Source organism: Gopherus evgoodei, chromosome 9 (genome assembly GCF_007399415.2).
Source record: "Gopherus evgoodei ecotype Sinaloan lineage chromosome 9, rGopEvg1_v1.p, whole genome shotgun sequence".
Taxonomy (NCBI): domain Eukaryota; kingdom Metazoa; phylum Chordata; order Testudines; family Testudinidae; genus Gopherus; species Gopherus evgoodei.
The window spans coordinates 65,478,697-65,498,375 of record NC_044330.1 but is presented as its reverse complement, the minus strand read 5'-3'; the positions used below and the strand labels follow the sequence as shown (position 1 = coordinate 65,498,375).

At 46.5% G+C, this 19,679-nt stretch overlaps 1 protein-coding gene across 2 annotated transcripts in view; it reads left to right on the top strand.

Moving 5' to 3' along the window:
• The window catches only part of ZDHHC9 (zinc finger DHHC-type containing 9), a 37,581-nt gene that overhangs the window by 12,295 nt on the left and 5,607 nt on the right, over window positions 1-19,679 (top strand). For both annotated transcript variants that reach the window (XM_030574385.1, XM_030574387.1), the window contains exons 3-5: window positions 13,409-13,569; window positions 14,473-14,631; window positions 19,474-19,611. In XM_030574385.1, the coding sequence (XP_030430245.1) occupies window positions 13,409-13,569; window positions 14,473-14,631; window positions 19,474-19,611 (458 nt within the window). The remainder of the gene's footprint in view (window positions 1-13,408; window positions 13,570-14,472; window positions 14,632-19,473; window positions 19,612-19,679) is intronic.

Sequence of the window (19,679 nt, the reverse complement as noted above, 5' to 3'; positions counted from 1 at the left end):
ATCATACTTTCAGCTTTGTGGCCCTTCTACTGTGGTTTTGGTTTAATTCTCCATGTGTAGTGCATTATTGCAGGGAGGGGGGAATCTATGGGCTTCCTCCTATGGCCAAAATAATCCCTCTGACTTTCCCTAGTGAAGTAATTAGATTGCATAGCTGAGTGGATAGGGTACATTTCAAAGTGAATTTCATATTCTGCTGAAGCGAGGTCTATATAACTTGTCTCCATTCTCCCCTGCCCCATCAATGAGATATAAATGAAATCATACCAGTATTATAAAGCAACAAACAAAAATCTGGTCTAAAATAAGCTGTTTCTGAATGTAGCTGTCTTTTTACATGTCACTTCTTCATGTGCCTGAATGCTTTCATTTGGCATTTTTATGTAGGTGGTGTTCTAGAGCCTTTGAAGGGCATGCTCCAAATTCGCTCTGTCCCACATGTCGTAGTTACCTTTTGGCTTCTTCCATCATATCTCCTTTCTGTGGTGGTTTATCTATCAATTGTTGCTCTGACTGCATTTCCGCTCAGCACAAGTACCACTTGCAGTGATGCTGCAGCAGCATGGGCTTCATTGTGAGCTGCGCAATCTGGCTTGGGACCCTGGGCTCTTACTTGAGTGGCTAGCCTGTCCTGAAGTCTATGCTGCCACAGCTACAAATCTACCAATACCCCGAGCTAGACAGACTAAAGCTAGTTTAAATATGTATGTCAACTCATGCTGCCAATCACCTTGAATTGCACTCTAGACATACCTATGACTCCTATGCATGATTTCAGTAGGGGAATTAGCAATTCTAGAGCTCACACATCAATGAGGGATGAGAATCATGTTCTCAGTAGAAACCTTGATATGAATTTATTAGGCAGAAACCAGCCTATCATCTGTGCAAGCTGTCACTTTTTGGGAATCCAAAATGAGACAGTGGCTTGGCTACATAGAGAAAATGTAAATCCAGCAACTAGCCAGTGAACAAGTGTCCAGCTAGGTGTCCCAGCCGACCAGCTAGGAATCCCTCCAGTGCTTTGCAAGGAACTCTCAGACAGTAGGAACAGATAGTAGCACACACATACCGAAGACCTTCTCTGCCTTTATTATTAGGGAAAGCAGTTCAAGCAATAAACCACTAGATGGCAACAGTGTAGGGCTATTTGGAGCTGGTAGCCCTTGTAAAGGCACAGGTCACGCTGGGAGACACATCACCTATTGTCATGGATCAAAAACAATCTAGGAGACGGGAAGTAAAGAGTAGGAATAAATGATGAACTTTCATCAGGGCAAAAGGTTAGCCGCGGGGCCTCAAGTTTCCATGCTACAGCCAATGTTTAATATATTTACGATCTGGAAAGCAGGGGGTGAGCGGTGAGGTAGCAAAATTTGCAAATGACACAAAGTTACTTAGGTTAGTCAAGTCCAGAGAGGACTATGAGGAACTTCAGAGGGACCTAACCAAGGTAGGGGAAAGAGCAACATGACGGCAAGTGAAATTCACCATTGATAACTGCAAAGTAATGCACACGGGAGGGAAGAATGTCTGTTTTATACTTCCGTGCGTCACTGTAGTATCTGAGCTTCCATGTAAAATCAGAAGCAACATCCCTAGAGGACTTCATGGAATCTCTAGCACTTCTCCCTTTTCAAGTTCAAAACTCTGGTGGTTTTGAACTCACATCTTGCATGATTCTAAATTAACTGTATTGACGTTGGAAAGGGATCTGGCCATCACTGTGAAGGCTTCTGCTGAACGTGCAGCTGTGGTCAAAACAACAAGCTGTTAGGAGGCACAAGGTATGGGATGAAAAGTAATACAGAGTATTATAGAGCGGTTATATAAATTAATGGTGAAACCTCATCTGGATTACTATAAGCAGTGCTGGTCACCCCATCTCAACAAGGAGACTGCAGAACTAGAAGGGGTTCAGAGACGAGTAATGAGAACGAGTAGGCATCTGGAAAAACACAGGAGAAGTATGATGGGTTGGATCACAGAATACCCCCCTGGGAGCTTTCAACTGATGTGTCAAGACTACTTCTGCTCCTGTTTTCCCTGCCAGCTCAGGAGCGCCAACACAGACCCAGGGTCTGAATTACCTGCCCCAAAGCTGCAGGTTTACTGAAAACAGCTCACAGAAGTGTGCTTGTCTTTAGTACTTAGATGCTCAACTCCCAGTGAGGTCTAAACGCAAATAAATCCATTTTATCCTATATAAAGCTTATGCAGGGTAAACTCATAAATTGTTCGCCCTCTATAACGCTGATAGAGATGCACAGTTGTTTGCTGCCCCTGGTATTAATACATACTCTGAGTTAGTTAATAAGCAAAAAGTGATTTTATTAAATACAGAAAGTAGGATTTAAGTGGTTCCAAGTATTAACAGACAGAACAAAGTAAGTTACCAAGCAAAATAAAATAAAATGCGCAAATCTATGTCTAATCAAACTAAATACAGATAAGTTCCTCACCAGTTCCAGAATGCTCCCTTTTACAGACTAATCTCCTTGTAGCGTGGGTCCAGCAATCACTCACACCCCCTGTAGTTACTGTTCTTTGTTCTAGTTTCCTTCAAGTATCCTGGGGGGTGGAAAGGCTCCTTCTTTAGGCAGCTGAAGACAAAATGGAGGGGTCTCCCACGGGTTTAAATAGACTTTCTCTTGTTGATGGAGACCCCCCCCCTGTGTAGAATCCAGTCACAAAATGGAGATTTGGAATCACATGGGCAAGTCACATGACCATTCATGACTCAAGACTTGCAGGTAGCTGCTATTACCCACATGCTACCTTGAACATCCTCAGGTAGACTTCTTATGTGAATTGGTATCTTCCAAGCTCTCTTGTCTGTTAAGTGCTTCCTGACTGAGCACTTAACTTGCACATTCCTTTCCCAAGAAGTGACCAAATGTTCTAATTAAGGCTACTTAGAAATCAAGCAATTATACAGCCAATGTTCATAACTTTGAACACACAAATGGTGCCTGCATACAACTAGGATGAACATAGCCAGTAGATCATAACCTTTACACAGATATGTTACATGGCATATGTAGCAAAACCCTATTCCAGTTATATCATACATACATTTATGAGCACCACCCCCATAAAGCCTAATGGGGTACACTGTCACAAAGAGATTGAAAATATTGGGGTTGTTTTCCTTAGAAAGACGATGATTAAAAGGGGTCATGATACAAAACATAAAGTAATGGTCTAGAGCAGCAGTTCTCAAACTATGGGTCGGGTCTCCCAAGGTCGGTGCAGGAATGTTCCAAGGAAGTTATGAGCTGTATGTCCCCCTTTTGCGGGGGAGGAGAGAGCTCTGGCTTGGGCTCTCCTTTTCTCTCCTCCCACATCCCTCACCAGGAGACAGCTTGGGCTCAGGCTCTCCTTCCTGCATGCCCCCCTCCCCCACTAGTCCCTCACCTGGAGCATGCGGCAGGGCTCCACTTGTAGGCCCTGGGTGGTGGGGCTCCAGCTGTCAGCCCTAGGGTGGCAGCAGCAGCACAGACATAAGGGTGGCAACGGGGCTTTTCACATTTAATGTTTAACATTGCCACTCCACCATTACTTCTGCACTGCTGCTGGCACAGCACTGCCTTCACAGCTGGGCACCTAACTGCTCTCTATTCTGCCCGGGCGGCAGTATATTTACTTATTTTGGCATGGGAGCGTAAACAAATAAGCACACAAAGAATGAGGGCTGGCCTGATCAAATAAATTTGAGAACCACTAGTCTAGAGAAGACATATTGGGAACTTTTGCTTTCCCTGTCTCGTAGCACAAGAACAAAGGGATGTTAAATAACTGAAAGTTGGCAAGCTTAAAACTGATAAAAGGAAAGACTTTGTCCCACGTTGTGTGATTAGACTGAACACTCACTGCTACAGGAGTTCATTGAGGCCAAGAGCTTAGTAAGATTCAGAGAGGGACTGGATGTTTATAGAGAGAGGGTAGATACCATTATTTAAAAAAATGTTTTTATTTAAATCTTATTTTTTAAATTTACATACATTTAAAAAAGGTATATCCTATGCTAAGTCAAACTTACTATAATCTATTAAAATCACTTACATAAAATTTTAATAAATCAAGCAGTACATGTTAACTGCTGAAGTTTTAAAGAAAGTCAAAGCACTGAATTAGTAGAGGTTACTGGCTGAGCACCTGAAAGCTAGGGTTTGCTGAAGTGCTACACCAGGTTTTGACAGGAGTAGTTTCTTCTGCAGGTGCAGAGAACGCTTTCTTCATTTCAGTTTATTCAGCTAGTTCAGTTTAGTGACTAGTTATTCAAACTTGAGAAAAGCTTTGTGAAAACGAGGAAATGCAGAGTTAAGGTAAAGGTCCATGCAATCTTAACTCCACCCTCCTGGAATTGGCGATAGCCACTAGCTGCATGAACTCCAGAGGCATTCACGGTGTAGCTGTATTGAATGGTAGAGAAATTAGTTGGAGCAGCTTGGAAGAGCTGTGATTGTGATATGAGATGATCTGAATGTCTGTAGCCCTATGTCGGTATATTTGAGCCCCTCTCCTTGATCCCCTGTGTGTGTGACAGAAGGAAAGAGGTGCATCTGTACCATGAGAGATCCAGGATGTCTCATATCAGCACTGTGTCAGTAGCAGGGCACGTGCCTTCTTGCGATGGGGGTATCAGCAGTTAGTTGGATCATGTGGCCTGGTGGGTTTAATTTATGGTAAGTGAAAGTTCTGTGTGTGATTGTATGTACATAAGGATAAAGGATTTGAAGGAGTTGTATAATTTAGGCTAATCCACGAAAAGACCCCCGTGTCTACTAAGAGTATGAGTATAGGGAGCTCCTGTTTAGTATAGGGCAAAGGCAGACTGTGAGTGTGTGTGTTCTGGGTTATTGGGACATTGCTCAAAGATGGTAGAGTTAAAGTTGCATGGGTGTGCACCTTGACTCTGTACTTCCTGATTTTCATAAGTTTGAGTTTTACTGACCTAGACATTCTGGAAGGGCATGAGCTATCACTGGGCAACTTTCACTCTGCATTAACAAACTCTTTTGTTATTTAATTTCCTAATTTTGTTAACAAAGAGAAGGGTTGGTAGAAGGTAGTGGTCATGTAGGCAGTTGCAGTTATCATGTAGGAGTGCAGCCCAGATGTTTTTGTGACCAGGTGATGATAATTCCTAGATCTTACTTAGGGCTAGTAGCCTTAAGGAAGGAAACATCATTATTTTCATTGTAGAAATGCGTGAACTGAGGCACAGAGAGATGAAGTCACTTGGCCAAAGTCACCCAGCAGGCCAGTGTCTGAGACTGGGACATGGGTGGTTATGCCTAGGGGTTGGATCAGGAGTTGGTAGCCAGGAATCGGAGCCCAGGATCACAGCTGGGGTCAGAGCCAACGGTCAGAGATGAAGTTAAAAGTCAGGAATCTGAGCCCAGGGTTAGAGCCGGTAACCTGGAGTGAGGCAAGGCTGGGAGCAGGACTGTGTTGGGCGCAGGGAGAGGGCTGGAACAAGGTGGGAGCAAGGCTGGGAACAAGCAGGCACAGGAACTGTCACAGCCATGGATGAGTGCTTTGAGCAGCTGCCAAACTGCTTCCAAAGTGGAGAGCTGGTTTGCTGACTTCCACCCAATCAGGCGGTGTAGATAGTCAGGCAGCCTACTACAGGCTAGCTGCACTCATTAGGTTGCCCAAAGACTGGCTTTGCTGCAGGACCTGATTCCTGACAGTATTCCCACCACCGAAGGGCGCCTGCTAGGAGCCTCATGGCCCGGTTTCTTGGGGTACTGCCAGTGGAACTCTCAAATATGTCCAGGGCATGGATATTCTCCCCCAGTTCCCAAGACTGCTTTCCTGGACCATAGTCTTCTCAGCCTACCAGTTACTGGAGGCTTCCCCTAACTTGCCTGAGTCAAGGATTTGGTAGACCAAGTACTCCTGCTGTCTGCAGACCTGTGTGTGGTGAATTGATCAATTTGGGTATAGGATCCTGTTTTACAGCTTTAAAAGGTGAGATGTGAAAGATGGGTGGATTTTCAAGTACTCTGGCAGCTGTAACCTGAAGGCCTTTGGGTTTACCCATTCTTTAAAATATTAAAGGGCCCAGGTATTGGTAGTCTAGTTTGGCAGATGGGCAGAGAGCCATACCTTGTCCCCTATGGCCAGATTGGGGCCACTCTAACAATTTTGGTCTGCCTGGTGTTTATAGGCTTCATTGGTGTACTGAAAGTATTCCTTGATCTCCTAGTAGAGTCACTTTTTATAGGATGGAGGCTAGTTCACAGCAGCTAAACTGGGGAACTTACCAGTAAGTCTTAATGGAAGTGGGGGTGAAAGCTATAGTTTTCAAAAAATGGGCTATGTTGGACTGAGGTGTGGATTTCATTAACGTTCAAATTTGGTGTGGTACGGTAGGGGCAACAGTCGTCCTGGTGGTAACTCGGAAAGCAGCAAGGATACTGTGCCAAGATTTGACTCTCCCTGTTTGCCCATGAGTCTGTGGGTGATAGCTGGATGAGGCAAGGGATTCAGTGCCAACAAGTCAGAATGCCACCAGAATCAGGAAATGAACTGTGGTTCCTAGTCCTATACAATATCTGCTAGTAACTTGTGGTTGCAGAAGACATTGTCCAGGGCAAGCCGAGCCATCTCCTATGTGGTAGGAACAGTAATGTTATGGAATGGAGTGTGCCATCTTTGGTAGGAGATGAGTGGCAACCAGATTACTGTGTGTCCCTGAGAGTGTGGCAGTTCTATAGTGAAGTCTGGAAGTCCACTGATATAATAGACAGGCTATGGAGTCCCTGGCAGAGGCTGGAGGAAACCTATGGGTTTTCAGGGTGCAGTCTTGGTACAGGCACAGAGGTTGTAGGACCTTTTATATAATCCTTGATGTAAGATCATTGGCCTGGCCACTGGAAGCAACTTGAGATCAGATTCCAGGTATAGAATTGGCCAAAATGGCCCACAAGTGGCAAAACATAGCACAGCTTTCCTACCTGAAGCCTTGGTTGTCCCTCCAGAACATAAATACAACCGTTGCGACAGAGTTCTGTTGTTGGAACTTGGCATTAGGCCTGGTACCTGCATAATTCAGGATCTGGCAGATCTGGGTTGCGAATGGGTCATCAGGGAATGGAAGGAGGATGGCAGACTGTCGATCATTCCATTGATAAAGTTGGACACCATGAGCATAGTGGAAGAGAGCTCTTCATTGGGTTTGAGATATTTGTCTTTGCGGGATAGAGCATCTTTCTTCCTGTTTCTTGTCCCTGGGTGAAAGGCTACCTCAAAGTCAAAGCTTGCAAGTCTGATGTTGGTTAAGGTGTTTGTAGTCTGTAGGTATTCAAGGTTCTTGTGAGCTGTCAGGAGTTTGGACTGGGAATTGGGCTCCCTCTAATAGGTAATTCCACTTCTTGAAAGCCACCTTGATAACCAGTAGCTCCTGGTCCCAAATATCATATTTTTTTTCCTCCTGGGGTTAGCTTCCAAGAATAAAAGACTCAGGGGTGGAATTGGTTGTGGGGGCCCGCATGATGGATAAAACTGTACCAATGACAAAATTCAAGGCTTCAGCTTCAATCCTAAATGGTTTAATGGGATCTGGGAGAATCAGGATGGATGCTGAGGTGAACATCCTCTTCAGCCAGTCAAAGGCTGACTGGGATACTGTGGACCTGGTGAACTGGTTCCCCTTTTGCAGGGGTGTCATTATGGGTGCAACCAGGCTAGAGACTCGCCTGTAGAAACTGGCAAATCCCAGGAATTGCTGCACCCCATGTATATCCTTGGATGAGGCCCAGTCAGATATTGCAGCCACCTTATGCGGGTCCATGGTGAGTCCCTCAGGCATGATGAGATAACCCATGAATTCCGCTGTGTCCTTATCAGACTTTTATTTCTTAAGCTTCACATAGGTATGGTTTTGGCAAAGTCTCTCTCATACTGTGCAAACATGATGATTGTGGAGATTCAGAGAAAATGAGGGTGTCATCCAGTTAAATGACGACAAATTGGTCCAGGATGTCCCAAAAGATGTCATTTAGGAAATGCTTGAAGGTCGCCAGGGCATTGCACAACCCAAACGGCTTAACTAAATATTCCAGGTGCTCATACCTGGTTCATTCATCATCTTCTCCTTCACCAGGTTATAAGCTCCACAGAGGCAGGGCCGGCTTTAGGCCAATTTGCCCGATTCCCTTGAATTGGGCCCCGTGCCTTAGACACCTGTAAATAATTTTTTGTTACTTACCTGGTGGCAGTCTGGGGCTTCAGTGGCATTTCGGCAGCGGGGGGTCTTTGGTGCCGCAGAAGACCTGGAGCGGACCCCCCCACCGCCGAAGCCCCGGACTGCCACCGGTATTCTAATCAGGCCCTGCAGTTAGTAAAGCTGGCCGTGCATGGAGATTCATCTTTGTGAAGAACAGTCTTTAGAACAGTTCATTAATAAACAGTCAGGAGTATTGGTTTTGGGATTGTAAACTTGTTCAGAGCTCTGTAAACCACACAAAGTTGGAGGGAGGCATCTTCACCACAAAGAAGTTTGAGGCCCCTGCTGGGGTTGTGGAAGAGTAAATGAATCCCTTTTGCAGGTTTTCATGCAGATAGCTCCATGAGTGACAGTAAGTTTGAGTTTGGAGAGGGAGTGAATGCGCCCCAGGGAACCTCTCCTCCTGGCTAGAGGTCAATGGGGTAGATGTAGCTGCAATGGGGTGGTAGGGTGTCAGCCTTTTTTTTTTTTTTTTTGGTCAAACCTGTCAACATAATGTTGATATTTAACAGGGGCACCTGTTATTCTGGGGGCACCTATTTATTTCTGGGGGCACCTTTGGATTGTCTTTGTGTGTCTGGAGGATTGTGTAAGCTGCAAAGGATTGCTGGTCCCAGCTCGGCCCTTGGCAAACAGGATTGTAAGCAAGACGGGGAGTCAAAATATGCTGTGCCTGATCACTGGTGGATGCCAGATGTCAGAGCCAGGTTACCTGGAGTGGGGCAGGAACAAGGCTGGAACTAGGCAGGAGCTGGACTGGGGACAAGCTGGCACAGGAGTTTTTGCAGTTGTGGAAGAATGCTTTGAGCACCCGCCAAACTGCTGTTGCTGCTGGGTTTAAGATCTGGTCTGCTGACTCTTTCCACCAATCAGTCAGCCTACTACAGGCCAGTTCTCCTCTTTGAGTTGCCTGGTGACTGGCTCTGCTGCAGGCCCAGCTTCCTGACAGTCACTGTCAAAACTGGGAATAGAGCCCAGGTTTTAGGAGCAGGGGTGGCTCTTGTTTTTGTGCCGCCCCAAGCGCGGCAGGCAGGCTGCCTGTCCTTTGACTGCCCCCAGGACCCCCTGTCCCTTATCCAACTTCCCTGCCTCCTTACCTTGCTGCTCAGAGCAGCAAAAACTTGCGGCCAGTTGGAGCCAGCTACGCCACCCACGCTGTCCAACAGGAGTGGTGGGCCAGAGCACTGGCGGTGCGGCTGGGGAGAGGGGACAGCAGGGGAGGGGCCGGGGGCTAGGCTCCCCGACCAGGAGCTCAGGGGCCTGGCAGGATGGTCCTGCGGGCTGGATGTGGCCCGCGGCCCATAGTTTGCCCACCTCTGGCATAGATGCAACCTATACTGCTGGAAGGGGCTTTTTCCAACAGTGTTGAATTAAGTTATCTAGGTTGATGGAAGCAGCTATGCGGACCTAGCATCTGGCATAGACTTTGTGTGTCACGGCGAGGGGTGTGGTGTGTCTCACCCCTGCACAATATAGCTATCTCAGCCTAGCTTTTAATTGTAGATATCAAGCCCTAGTTGTAGTGGGTTGGGGACAGTGGTCGTGCTTTTGCAGTATGTAATTGATAACTGAGTCTGTGGGAAATCTCAGGCACGGCATGTGTGTCCCAAGAACTTGACCGTTTCATACTGGTGGTTACAGTAACTTTTAAGCATGTGAAAGAAGACTGTGTGTCTCTTGTCCAGTTCACCCTCTCCTTCCCAGCCCATTAAACCATTAGCATTTTAGAAGCTAATTGTGCACAAAAAGGTTGGCGGAATCTGTGAACTTCAAGAAAAGCTAGTTTTGGGGGGTGCAGGTTTGGGAGGGGAGGCTGTATCATAAGAACCTCTTGCTCAAATGACCTCCAATTTGGATTACTAAGCCTACCCTGCACCACCACAAAGCACAGCAAATTTCAAGACTAGCCAGGTAGGCATGCAGATTTTAGAACACTTAGAAAAATTGTCCTTTAAACAGAAAAATTACAAAGTCTTAACTGAAGCAGAGAGGCTGTTCTGCTATAATATTTATGAAATTTATCAGCAACTGCTTTGCTATAGTCAAAGCCCCAGCCCAGGATAATCCTGAAAGCATGGGAGGCTAACAGGTGTGAAATGGCCCATTCACCTAAATGTGATGGTCTCAGCTGAATGAGAACACTCCCTATAGCCTGAAACAATAGCTCTGAGATGTGTGAACTGCTCCATTCTCAGCTCCTCACCCCAGCAGTGATTCTCAAACGTTTAGGGGTCAGGACCGATTTTTAAATGTTTACGGCTTGTCTTGACCCGGTAAGTAGTCTGGGGGTGAAGGTCCTGGAGTGGTTTCTCTTGGGTCCTGCCTGGCAGTCACCTCACATTGGCAGCTCCTGGCTGGACTTGTCTCTGCGATCCGGGCGTTGCAACCTCCCGGTTTGCTGCATTGCTAGGTTCCTCCCCCTGTCCCCACTAACTGGACCAAATTTGTGAGAGTGAAGTTGTGACCTGGCCCATGGGATTGCAGTTCTACCTGGACTCCTGTCGTCATGGTGGCAGGGCCAAACCTGAGTGGTGCTGAGACCCTAGAGGCTGCAGTGTCTGGAACAGGGAGGCAAGCCCAGCCAGCCCCATGGGGAACCCTTTGAAACATTTTGGTGACCTAATTATGTATCCCAGCTCACAGGTTGAGAAACCCTGTGCTTCTGCATGCTCCAGATATGCCTGACCTCAGCTCCCCCACCCAGTAGGGTAAGGCTTTCCCAGATCCCAGCTCACATGGGGGCATGGAGAGAGTTCCAGTCCAGAAAGGCAAGCCCCTCCAGAACCAGCACAAATGAAGGGTGGGCAAGGGAGTGGGTCAGAACCTATAGATGGGCAGGGCCACCCCAGATCCTGGCATATACGTGAAGGCTTAGGACCCCCCAGATTTTGGCATGCACACTGTAGAGAATGTGGGGCTGAGACACACCTTGCCCCTATTCTCCCCCAGTTCCCCTGCCACTCTCTCCTTTGTCCCCTTCCCATGTCCCTCCCCAACCCTTTACTTCCCTTACTTACCTGTCCTTACTTATTGCCCTCATTGCTGCCCCATTGCCTCTCACCCCATTCCCTCCCACTCCACCCCCTAAAATGTCACTCCCTTCCCAGCAAGCATTCATGTTTAATTCTTTTCACAAAAACACTTTGGTTACAAGCCCCAAAAAACAAACAAAAACTTTCCCAGAGAGTTTTTAGTAATATGTCCTCGAGCCTTTTGCCCACCCTGGGGCTTGAATTGACACTGGCTGGGTGGGTCAGGTTCGAAGGACTGCTGCTTATCCTTTTGACCCATCTAGTTGGTGTGAAACTTTCAAGACTGCAAATCCTGATGGCCCCTCTGTTCAGGCATGCTCAATGTAATCGGTTTGGCACAAGGACCCAGGTCTCGTGCGGCAGACTGAAGATACTCACTGAGCCACACTGCCTTTTGGACTGAATGTGACAAAGCTGTGCTTGGGTAGTCTGTCTGTAACCAGCAAACCACCCTTTCCTTCGAAAGCCAGGTGCAGGGGTCTGAAATCTCAGCCTTCCACTGCGGTCTAGCAAATAGTTATGTAATGCACTTGCAAAGTATGTTTAGCCCAGTGGCTCTCAACCTTTTTAAACTGGTGACCCCTTTTACATAGCAAGTCTGTGATTGCGACCCCCCCTTATAAATTAAAAACACTTTTTTGTATATTAAACACCATTATAAATGTGGGAAGCAAAGCGAGGTTTGAGGTGGAGGTTGACAGCTCCCGACCCCCAGTTTGAGAACCCCCAATTTAGCCCAAGTGGTAAAAGAAGCTGTGGTGTAGATCTGAACGTCCGTGTCAAATCCTGCTGTCAAACCATGTTGGGAACATTGTGGTTCCATATTCCAAATAATTTCCATATTTCCAGTTCAGTTCCAGTAAAGTTGCAGTGAAACTTCTATTTAAAGTCTTCCCCCAAAGTCAGATTAATCTGAACATTGCTAGGTCAGGGGCTTGACACAGGTGCCACAGTATCTCTTCAGGCAGAGCTACAAATAAAGTCCAGGTCCCTCATATCAGAACAAACTATTATCCACTTAGCTTTCGGAGAGGCAGCATTGCTTAGGCCAAATGTGTGTGTTCAGCTAAACTGCTACAAATGGGCTACTCCTGCATCGGCAATAGGTTGACCAAATAGCAAGTGTGAAAAATTGGGATGGTGGTAGGGGGCAATAGGCTTCTATATAAGAAAAAGCCTTAAATATCGGGACTGTCCCTATAAAATCAGAACATCTGGTCACCCTAGTCTTTAAAGCACTCTGAGACACACAGGTGAGATTGCCTAACAAAGAGTTGCATGTGATCACATTTGTGTGTAGGGAAAGAGGGGAACTGCAGGAAGAAAAAGAATGGTCAAGACATTGGGCTAAGATTCAGAGCTAGGTTCTGTACAGACTCCTGCCACAGGCTTCCTATGCTATGGTGCCAGGTCACTGACACTAGAATACGTGGAGGTGGTGTAAGTTCACTAATGTTTGTGAAGCACACTGATACTGTGCTGAGGGGGGCCATGTAGGTACCCAGTTAGATCATTGACCCCTTTTGTGGGCCATTCGGGGCCACCCCAACCCTCCAGCCTTGCACTCATTAGGGCAGGTGTAGGCAACCTATGGCACGCGTGCCAAACGCGGCATGCAAGCTGATTTTCAGTGGCACTCACACTGCCCGGGTCCTGGCCACCAGTCCAGGGGGCTCTGCATTTTAATTTTAAATGAAGCTTCTTAAACATTTGAAAAACCTTATTTACTTTACATACATACAATAGTTTGTTTATATATTACAGACTTATAGAAAGAGACCTTCTAAAAATGTTAAAATGTATTACTGGCACGTGAAACCTTAAATTAGAGTGAATAAATGAAGACTCGGCACACCACTTCTGAAAGGTTGAAGACCCGTGCATTAGGGGCTCACCAGCCTTTCTGAGCCTTAGGAGCAGTGGTGCAAGTAGAAATCCCAAAAGTATTATGCCCTGGTGACTGGGATGGAACATGGACACCGGGCAGTCTCTCCAGACGTGATCCTCACAGTGATCCATTGGAGAACTCCTGCATGGCTGTTTCTGGGCTCTGATTCCTTCCCGGGCTTTGAAGAGAGTTTTGCCCAGGCCATTGTTTGGTTTGATTCAGCACCTCCTTACTTCTCTCCCTCCATAGGTGTCGCTACCTGGCAGTTCAGCTGTCTCCAGCCATCCCTGTCTTTGCAGTAGTTCTTTTCCTATTTGCGATGGCCATGCTCCTGCGGACAAGTTTCAGTGATCCTGGTGTGATCCCCAGAGCCCTGCCTGATGAGGCAGCCTTCATTGAAATGGAGATTGGTGAGTGTCAACAGAATTTATGCCAGAGTACCTTCTCTGAGGTCTTTGTGAAGGAGTATGAGTGTGCGCTAGAGCCTGGGTTGGTGTGGGGAGTTTGCTGGGGGGTGGCATATCTTCCCTACTGACTCTATGAGAGGAGTGAGTGTGCCTGGAGAGTGGCTGTGGTGCCCTACGATCCTCTGTCCGTTCACGTATCTGGGCGGAATTCCTCTGGGCTGTGTCCACTGGCTCCCTTTATACCTTTGAGGAGCAGTGGGCGCTGTCCGGGGTTCTCTGCTCGGTGTCCCCGTCAGGCTTCCTTCTTATGACCCTCTGACCGCACTCCTGTCCCTGTTCTTTTATTAGTTGTCCCCCAGAATCAGTTGGATTTTTGAGATCCTGTAGATCCTCCCCTTAGGTTGAGAGGGGGATCTGTTAGCAGTGAGTGGGCTTCCGCCCACCCAGTTCTCAGAAACCCAAAAGGCACATGTCTCTCAGCCCTGGAAGCGCCCCCCTCACTCCCCCAAGTACCTATCCATCTGTTCACATGCGTGTTCTCTCCTCCTGCTGGGCTGGTTTGCACAGGGAATTCCTCTCTCCCTCCCCAACATCCCACTTCCATGATTGGGAATGGGAGCAGGGAGATGAAATCTAGGTCATTCTCTCTCTCTCTTTCTGGAGGGTGATGTCTGGCGCAGGTACATCCTAGCAATGGTTTGCCACTGTTCCTTCACTCAGCAGAGCCCTTGGCATCTCTTCACCAGGCCCCAAGTTCTTAGAGCTGTGAACAGAGCTGCTGCCGATGGCTCTGGACATTGCAGGCTCTCCTGGTCTTGGTGTTAATGAGATGGAACAAGCAGTTATTGCTGAAGTGCAGTGGACTTGGATTAACAATTCTGGTGTCTGACTGTCTTTTACTTTCAGAGGCCACCAATGGAACTGTGCCTCAGGGCCAGCGCCCGCCCCCGCGTATCAAAAACTTCCAGATCAACAACCAGATAGTGAAGCTGAAGTACTGTTACACGTGCAAGATCTTCCGACCCCCCCGTGCCTCGCACTGCAGCATCTGCGACAATTGTGTGGGTGAGTTAAGAGAGCACAGTGCCCTTGCAATGGGGCAGACCTGAATCCAGCACTCATGCCTCTCATGGTAGCATCTGGGACATAGGAACTGCCAGATGGGATCAGATCGAGGATATATTTAGCCCTGTAAATCCTGTCTCCACTAGTGGCCAATCCAGCGGCCAATCCCAGCTGCTTTGAAGGAAAACCACACAGTAGCAGATGGGGGATAATCTGCCTCCTATGAAGGCCTCATTCTAATTCCAGATAGTCAGAGATTGGTTTAAAATCAGAAGCTGGAGGCTTTATTTCCCTTCAAATACATTTTTTTTTTTTTTTTAGCTTTAACTGTTCTAACTCTGGATATTCTTGTTACCTGTGTAATTGCTCAGTCCCTCTTTGAGTCTTGCTAAATTCTTGGCCAACAACTTTTTGTGGCAATGAGTTCCACAGTTTGCGTTGCATAAAGTATTTTCTTCTATCAGTTTTGAATTTGAGATTGAATGTGGAGCCCAGTGATGGAGGCTAGGACTGGAAGCTATTTTGTATGTGTATGTCGGGGTGGGGGAACAGATCAGATGAGGAGCAGGAAAGGGAAATGGGACTGGTGGCTGGGCAAGGAGACTGGGACTCGGCTGAGAAGCCTGAGGAGTGGAGAATGGGACTGAAACAAGGTGCCAGGGATGGGAAAGAGACAGGACTGTGACAGAGACAGGTTGCGAGGGACAGGGCAGAAGGTGGCAAGAGTGGGCAGAAGATTCCGTGCCCACTAGAGTGCGCTCTCCTCCTGCATCTTGAGTAGAACCCAACATTCCTGAGTCTCACCATTCTGCTGCTGTCAGAAAATATCTGTGAAACTCACTGGCAAAGTGCTTGTTTGTTTCCTTTCCCATCTAGTGGTGGGCCAAATACAGGATAACAACCTACTATTGCTATCAGTTACTCCACTAGCTCAAGCAGCAGAGGTCTGGGGGGTGGAACTAAAGGTTCCAACCCTGCTGAAAACCCATATAGGTATCAAGATGATGGAACTTATTTTCAGATTGCTTTTTTAAAAACCTAGGAAATTATACACACAACTTCTGTTAAAAGAACATTAAGGTTGCAAATTCAAACAGTTGAAAGATAGGAAATGCCACAATTAAGGTCAGCTGTGTATGCGCGTTATGGTAGTTTTTAATACTGTTTTGGGTGCAGGATCCCTGCCTCATTCAGTGCACAGGATGGATGGTGCTCGCTTAATGGGCAGCTATTCAGTAGTTTTTCTCATTGCTCAGGGAATGTCCCTTGTCTTTTTTACTGCATGCTTTTCAAACTCTGCTTTGGAGACAGAATTACTAATTTTTGTGAGGGATTTTCTGTAGCACTCATCACTACAATATCGGAGTGTTTCACAACCACTGATATGACTTCCCCACGCCCCATGAGGTGAAAGGGTGGGATTATCCTCATATTACAGATAGGGCTGAGGCACAGAAAGATTAAGGTCAAAGATGTCCACTAATTTTGGGTACCCAATTTTGAGACCTCCAGGGCCTGATTTTTTCCAAGTATTTAGCACTACACTTTGTATTGTTATCCCCTTTTGACCAGAGTGGCTAGTCAAACTTGGGCCCTGTGGGTGTTTCCCACTAGGAGGGAAAATCTTGTTTATTTACAAAGGTTATGCATAAAGTCTCAAAGATCAATGGACTTGAAGGCTGAAAGGGACCATCATGTTCATCTAGTCTGACCTTGTGCACATCTCAGGCCACAGAATCTCACCCACCCACTCCTGTAATAGACCCAGAACCTCTGGCTGATTTACTGAAGTCCTCAAACCTTTATTTAATGACTTCAAGTTACAGAGAATCCACCATTTACACTAGTTTAAAGCTGCAAGTGACCCCTGAGTCATGCTGCGAAGGAAGATGAAAAGCTCCCAGGGTCTCTGCCAATCTGATCCAGGGGGAATTCCTTCCCAGCCTCAAATGTGGAAATCAGTTAGACCCTGAGCATGTGGGCAAGACTTACCAGCCAGACACCTGGGAAAGAATTCTCTGCAGTAACTCAACCCACCTCATCTAGTGTCCATCACCAGCCGTTGGAGATATTTGCTACTGGCAGTCTCAGATGGGCTACATGCCATTGTAAGTAGTTAGTCCTACCATCCCCTCCATAAACTTATCATGCTCAGTCCTGAAGCCAGTTAGTTGTTTGGGGTTTTTTTGCTTCCCCTTGGAAGGCTGTTGCAGAACTTCACTCCTCTGATGGTTAGAAACCTTCATCTAATTTCAAGCCTAAACTTGTTGATGGCCAGTTTATATCCATTTGTTCTTGTGTCCACATTGGCGCTTAACGCCTCTCCCTCCATGGTATATATTCCTCTGATGTATTTGTAGAGAGCAATCATATCTCCCCTCAGCCTTCTTTTGGTTAGGCTAAACAAGCCAAGCTCTTTGAGTCTCCTCTCATAAGGTAGGTTCTCCATTCCGCGGATCATCTTGGTAGCCCTTTTCTGAACTTGTTCCAGTTTGAATTCATCTTAATCATGGGAGACCAGAATTGCAAACAGCATTCCAGATGGGGTCTCACCAGTGCCTTGTATAACGGTACTAACACATCCCTGTCCTCTAATGGAAGTACCTCACCTGATGCATCCTATGACTGCATTAGCCTTTTTAATGGCTACATTGCACTGGCAACTCATAGTTATTCTGTGATCAACCAATATACCATGTCTTGTTTCTCCTCCTCTGTTACTTCCAACTGATAAGTCCCCAGTTTGTAACACGAATTCTTGTTCTTAATCCCTAAGTGCATGACCTTTTACTATTAAATTCCATCTCATTTCTATTACTCCAGTTTTCAAGGTCGTCCAAATCTTCTTGTGTGATAATCTGCTCCTCCTCTCTATTAGCAACACCTCCCAACTTTGTGTCATCTGCAAATTTTATTAGTACACTCCCACTTTTTGTGTGAAGGCCATTAATAAAAATGTTAAATACGATTGGTCTGAAGACCAATGCCTGAGGAACTCCAGTAGTAACCTCCCTCTGCCCTGACAGTTCACTTTTCAGTATAACCTGTTGCATTCTCCCCACTAACCAATTCCTTGTCCATGTTTCAGTTCTCATATTAATCCCCATTTTCTCCAGTTTAACTAATTATTTCCCATGTGGAACTGTATCAAATGCCTCACTGAAATCCAGGTAGGTTCGATCTGCCTCAGATCCTACCCCATTTACACTGATGTTCACTGTGTTAGTCATCAGTCACTGCTAAATTTTTTGGTGAAAATTGAAACAAAAAAGGCATTTAATGCTTAAACCATTATTGTCTTTCTTTCCTCATTGAGTAATGGGCCTACCTTGTCTTCGGTCTTCCTCTTGCTTCTCACATATTTGTAAAATGTTTTTTTATCTTTTGTGTCCCTACCTGGTTTTATCTTGACCTTTCTAATTTTGCCCCAACATGCTTTTTTTTTTAATTTTTTTTTTTAATAAAGCTACAAAGGCTCCTGTGGCACCTTATAGACTAACAGAAGTATTGGAGCATAAGCTTTCATGGGTGAATACCCACTTCGTCAGACACTGCTTATGCTTCAATACTTCTGTTAGTCTGTAAGGTACCACAGAACTTTTAGTCTGGCTCTGTAAAAAGCAACCAACATGTCTACCCCTCTGATACTTTTATTTATATTCATCCTTAATAATTTGACGTAGTTTCCACTTCTCGTATCCCTCTTTATTGGGTTTCAGGTTGTTGAAGATCTCCTGGTTAAGCCAAGGTCATCCCCACATACTTCCCATCTTTCCTATGCATTGAGATGGTTTGCTCTTGTGCCCTTAGTAATGACTCTTTAAAATGAAGCAGCTGTTCTCTTGGGGAAAAAATAGTATGATCATGGAATTAAGTACTGTCATAATACATAGGCATGCAGGAGGCAAATTAAGGTTGCATGGACAAGCTTAATTCTGGCATTTCCTAACTTGTGAGTGTTTGACTTTGCAACCTTAATAATGTTCTTTTAAAGTTAAGAGTGTGTGTGTGTGTGTGTGTGTGTGTGTGTGTGTGTGTGTGTGTGTGTGTGTGTGTGTGTGTGTGTGTGTGTGTGTGTGTGTGTGTGTGTGTGTGTGTGTGTGTGTGTGTGATTTAATAAATATATCCTCCACCTTTTATCTGCAACAGCTGTGATCTGCACACTGTGGGAAGCTAAGAGGATGAAGGGGAGCAGTTGCTGATTTTTGTAACTGAAATAGACACTAGGTTAATGGGGCTCCGTGTGTTATATCTAATACTGGAAACAAACAGCAGTGCACTCTGGGAGCAGGAACAGCAGTGCTCAATAGACTTCCCATAGAGTTGAATACCCAACTAGAAGTGACCTCTCTGCTTCAGGAGCACTTTGCTCAGTGGAGGAGCTTTGCTAGCTCATTTGCCTGGTTTCGTTGGAGGATGGGGTCTCTACCTTGGGCCACACTCAGGCCCGTGTATCGACCATGCTCTCTGTCTTTGTGGTAGGTAGAGGGGGTTCTGAAACTCTTCAGTTGTGGCATGGGAGGTTGGTCTGGAAAAAGCCAGGTATCCCCACACTAGAGGCCGTCCTCTTCCAGGGTTGCAGTATGGGGGAGTGTTTTCTGCGCAGAGGAGTGGGTTAGGAAGTGTTCTTCCCTCTGGATCCTTCCCCCTGGAGACTTAGCTTGGTACAACCTGAGAGCGCTTTCTGCTGATGGAGGCACAGGAAATGAAAGCCCCTTGCCTTGGGCTTGGGCTTGGGCTATGGCCTCCCCAGCTGTGCAGGTGGGATGTGTCGGCAGGGCTTGGTGCCCCTGCCTCGCCCCATACTGCAGGTACACTGACATTCTTTTCTTGCTCCCCCAGAGCGCTTTGACCATCACTGCCCCTGGGTTGGGAACTGTGTGGGGAAGAGGAATTACCGCTACTTCTACCTCTTCATCCTCTCGCTCTCGCTCCTCACCATCTACATCTTCACCTTCAACATCGTCTACGTGGCGCTCAGTGAGTCCTGCCAGCGGGGGGGATCAGAGTGGGGAGCTGTGTTGTCAGGGTGGGGAGTTGGGTCAAGA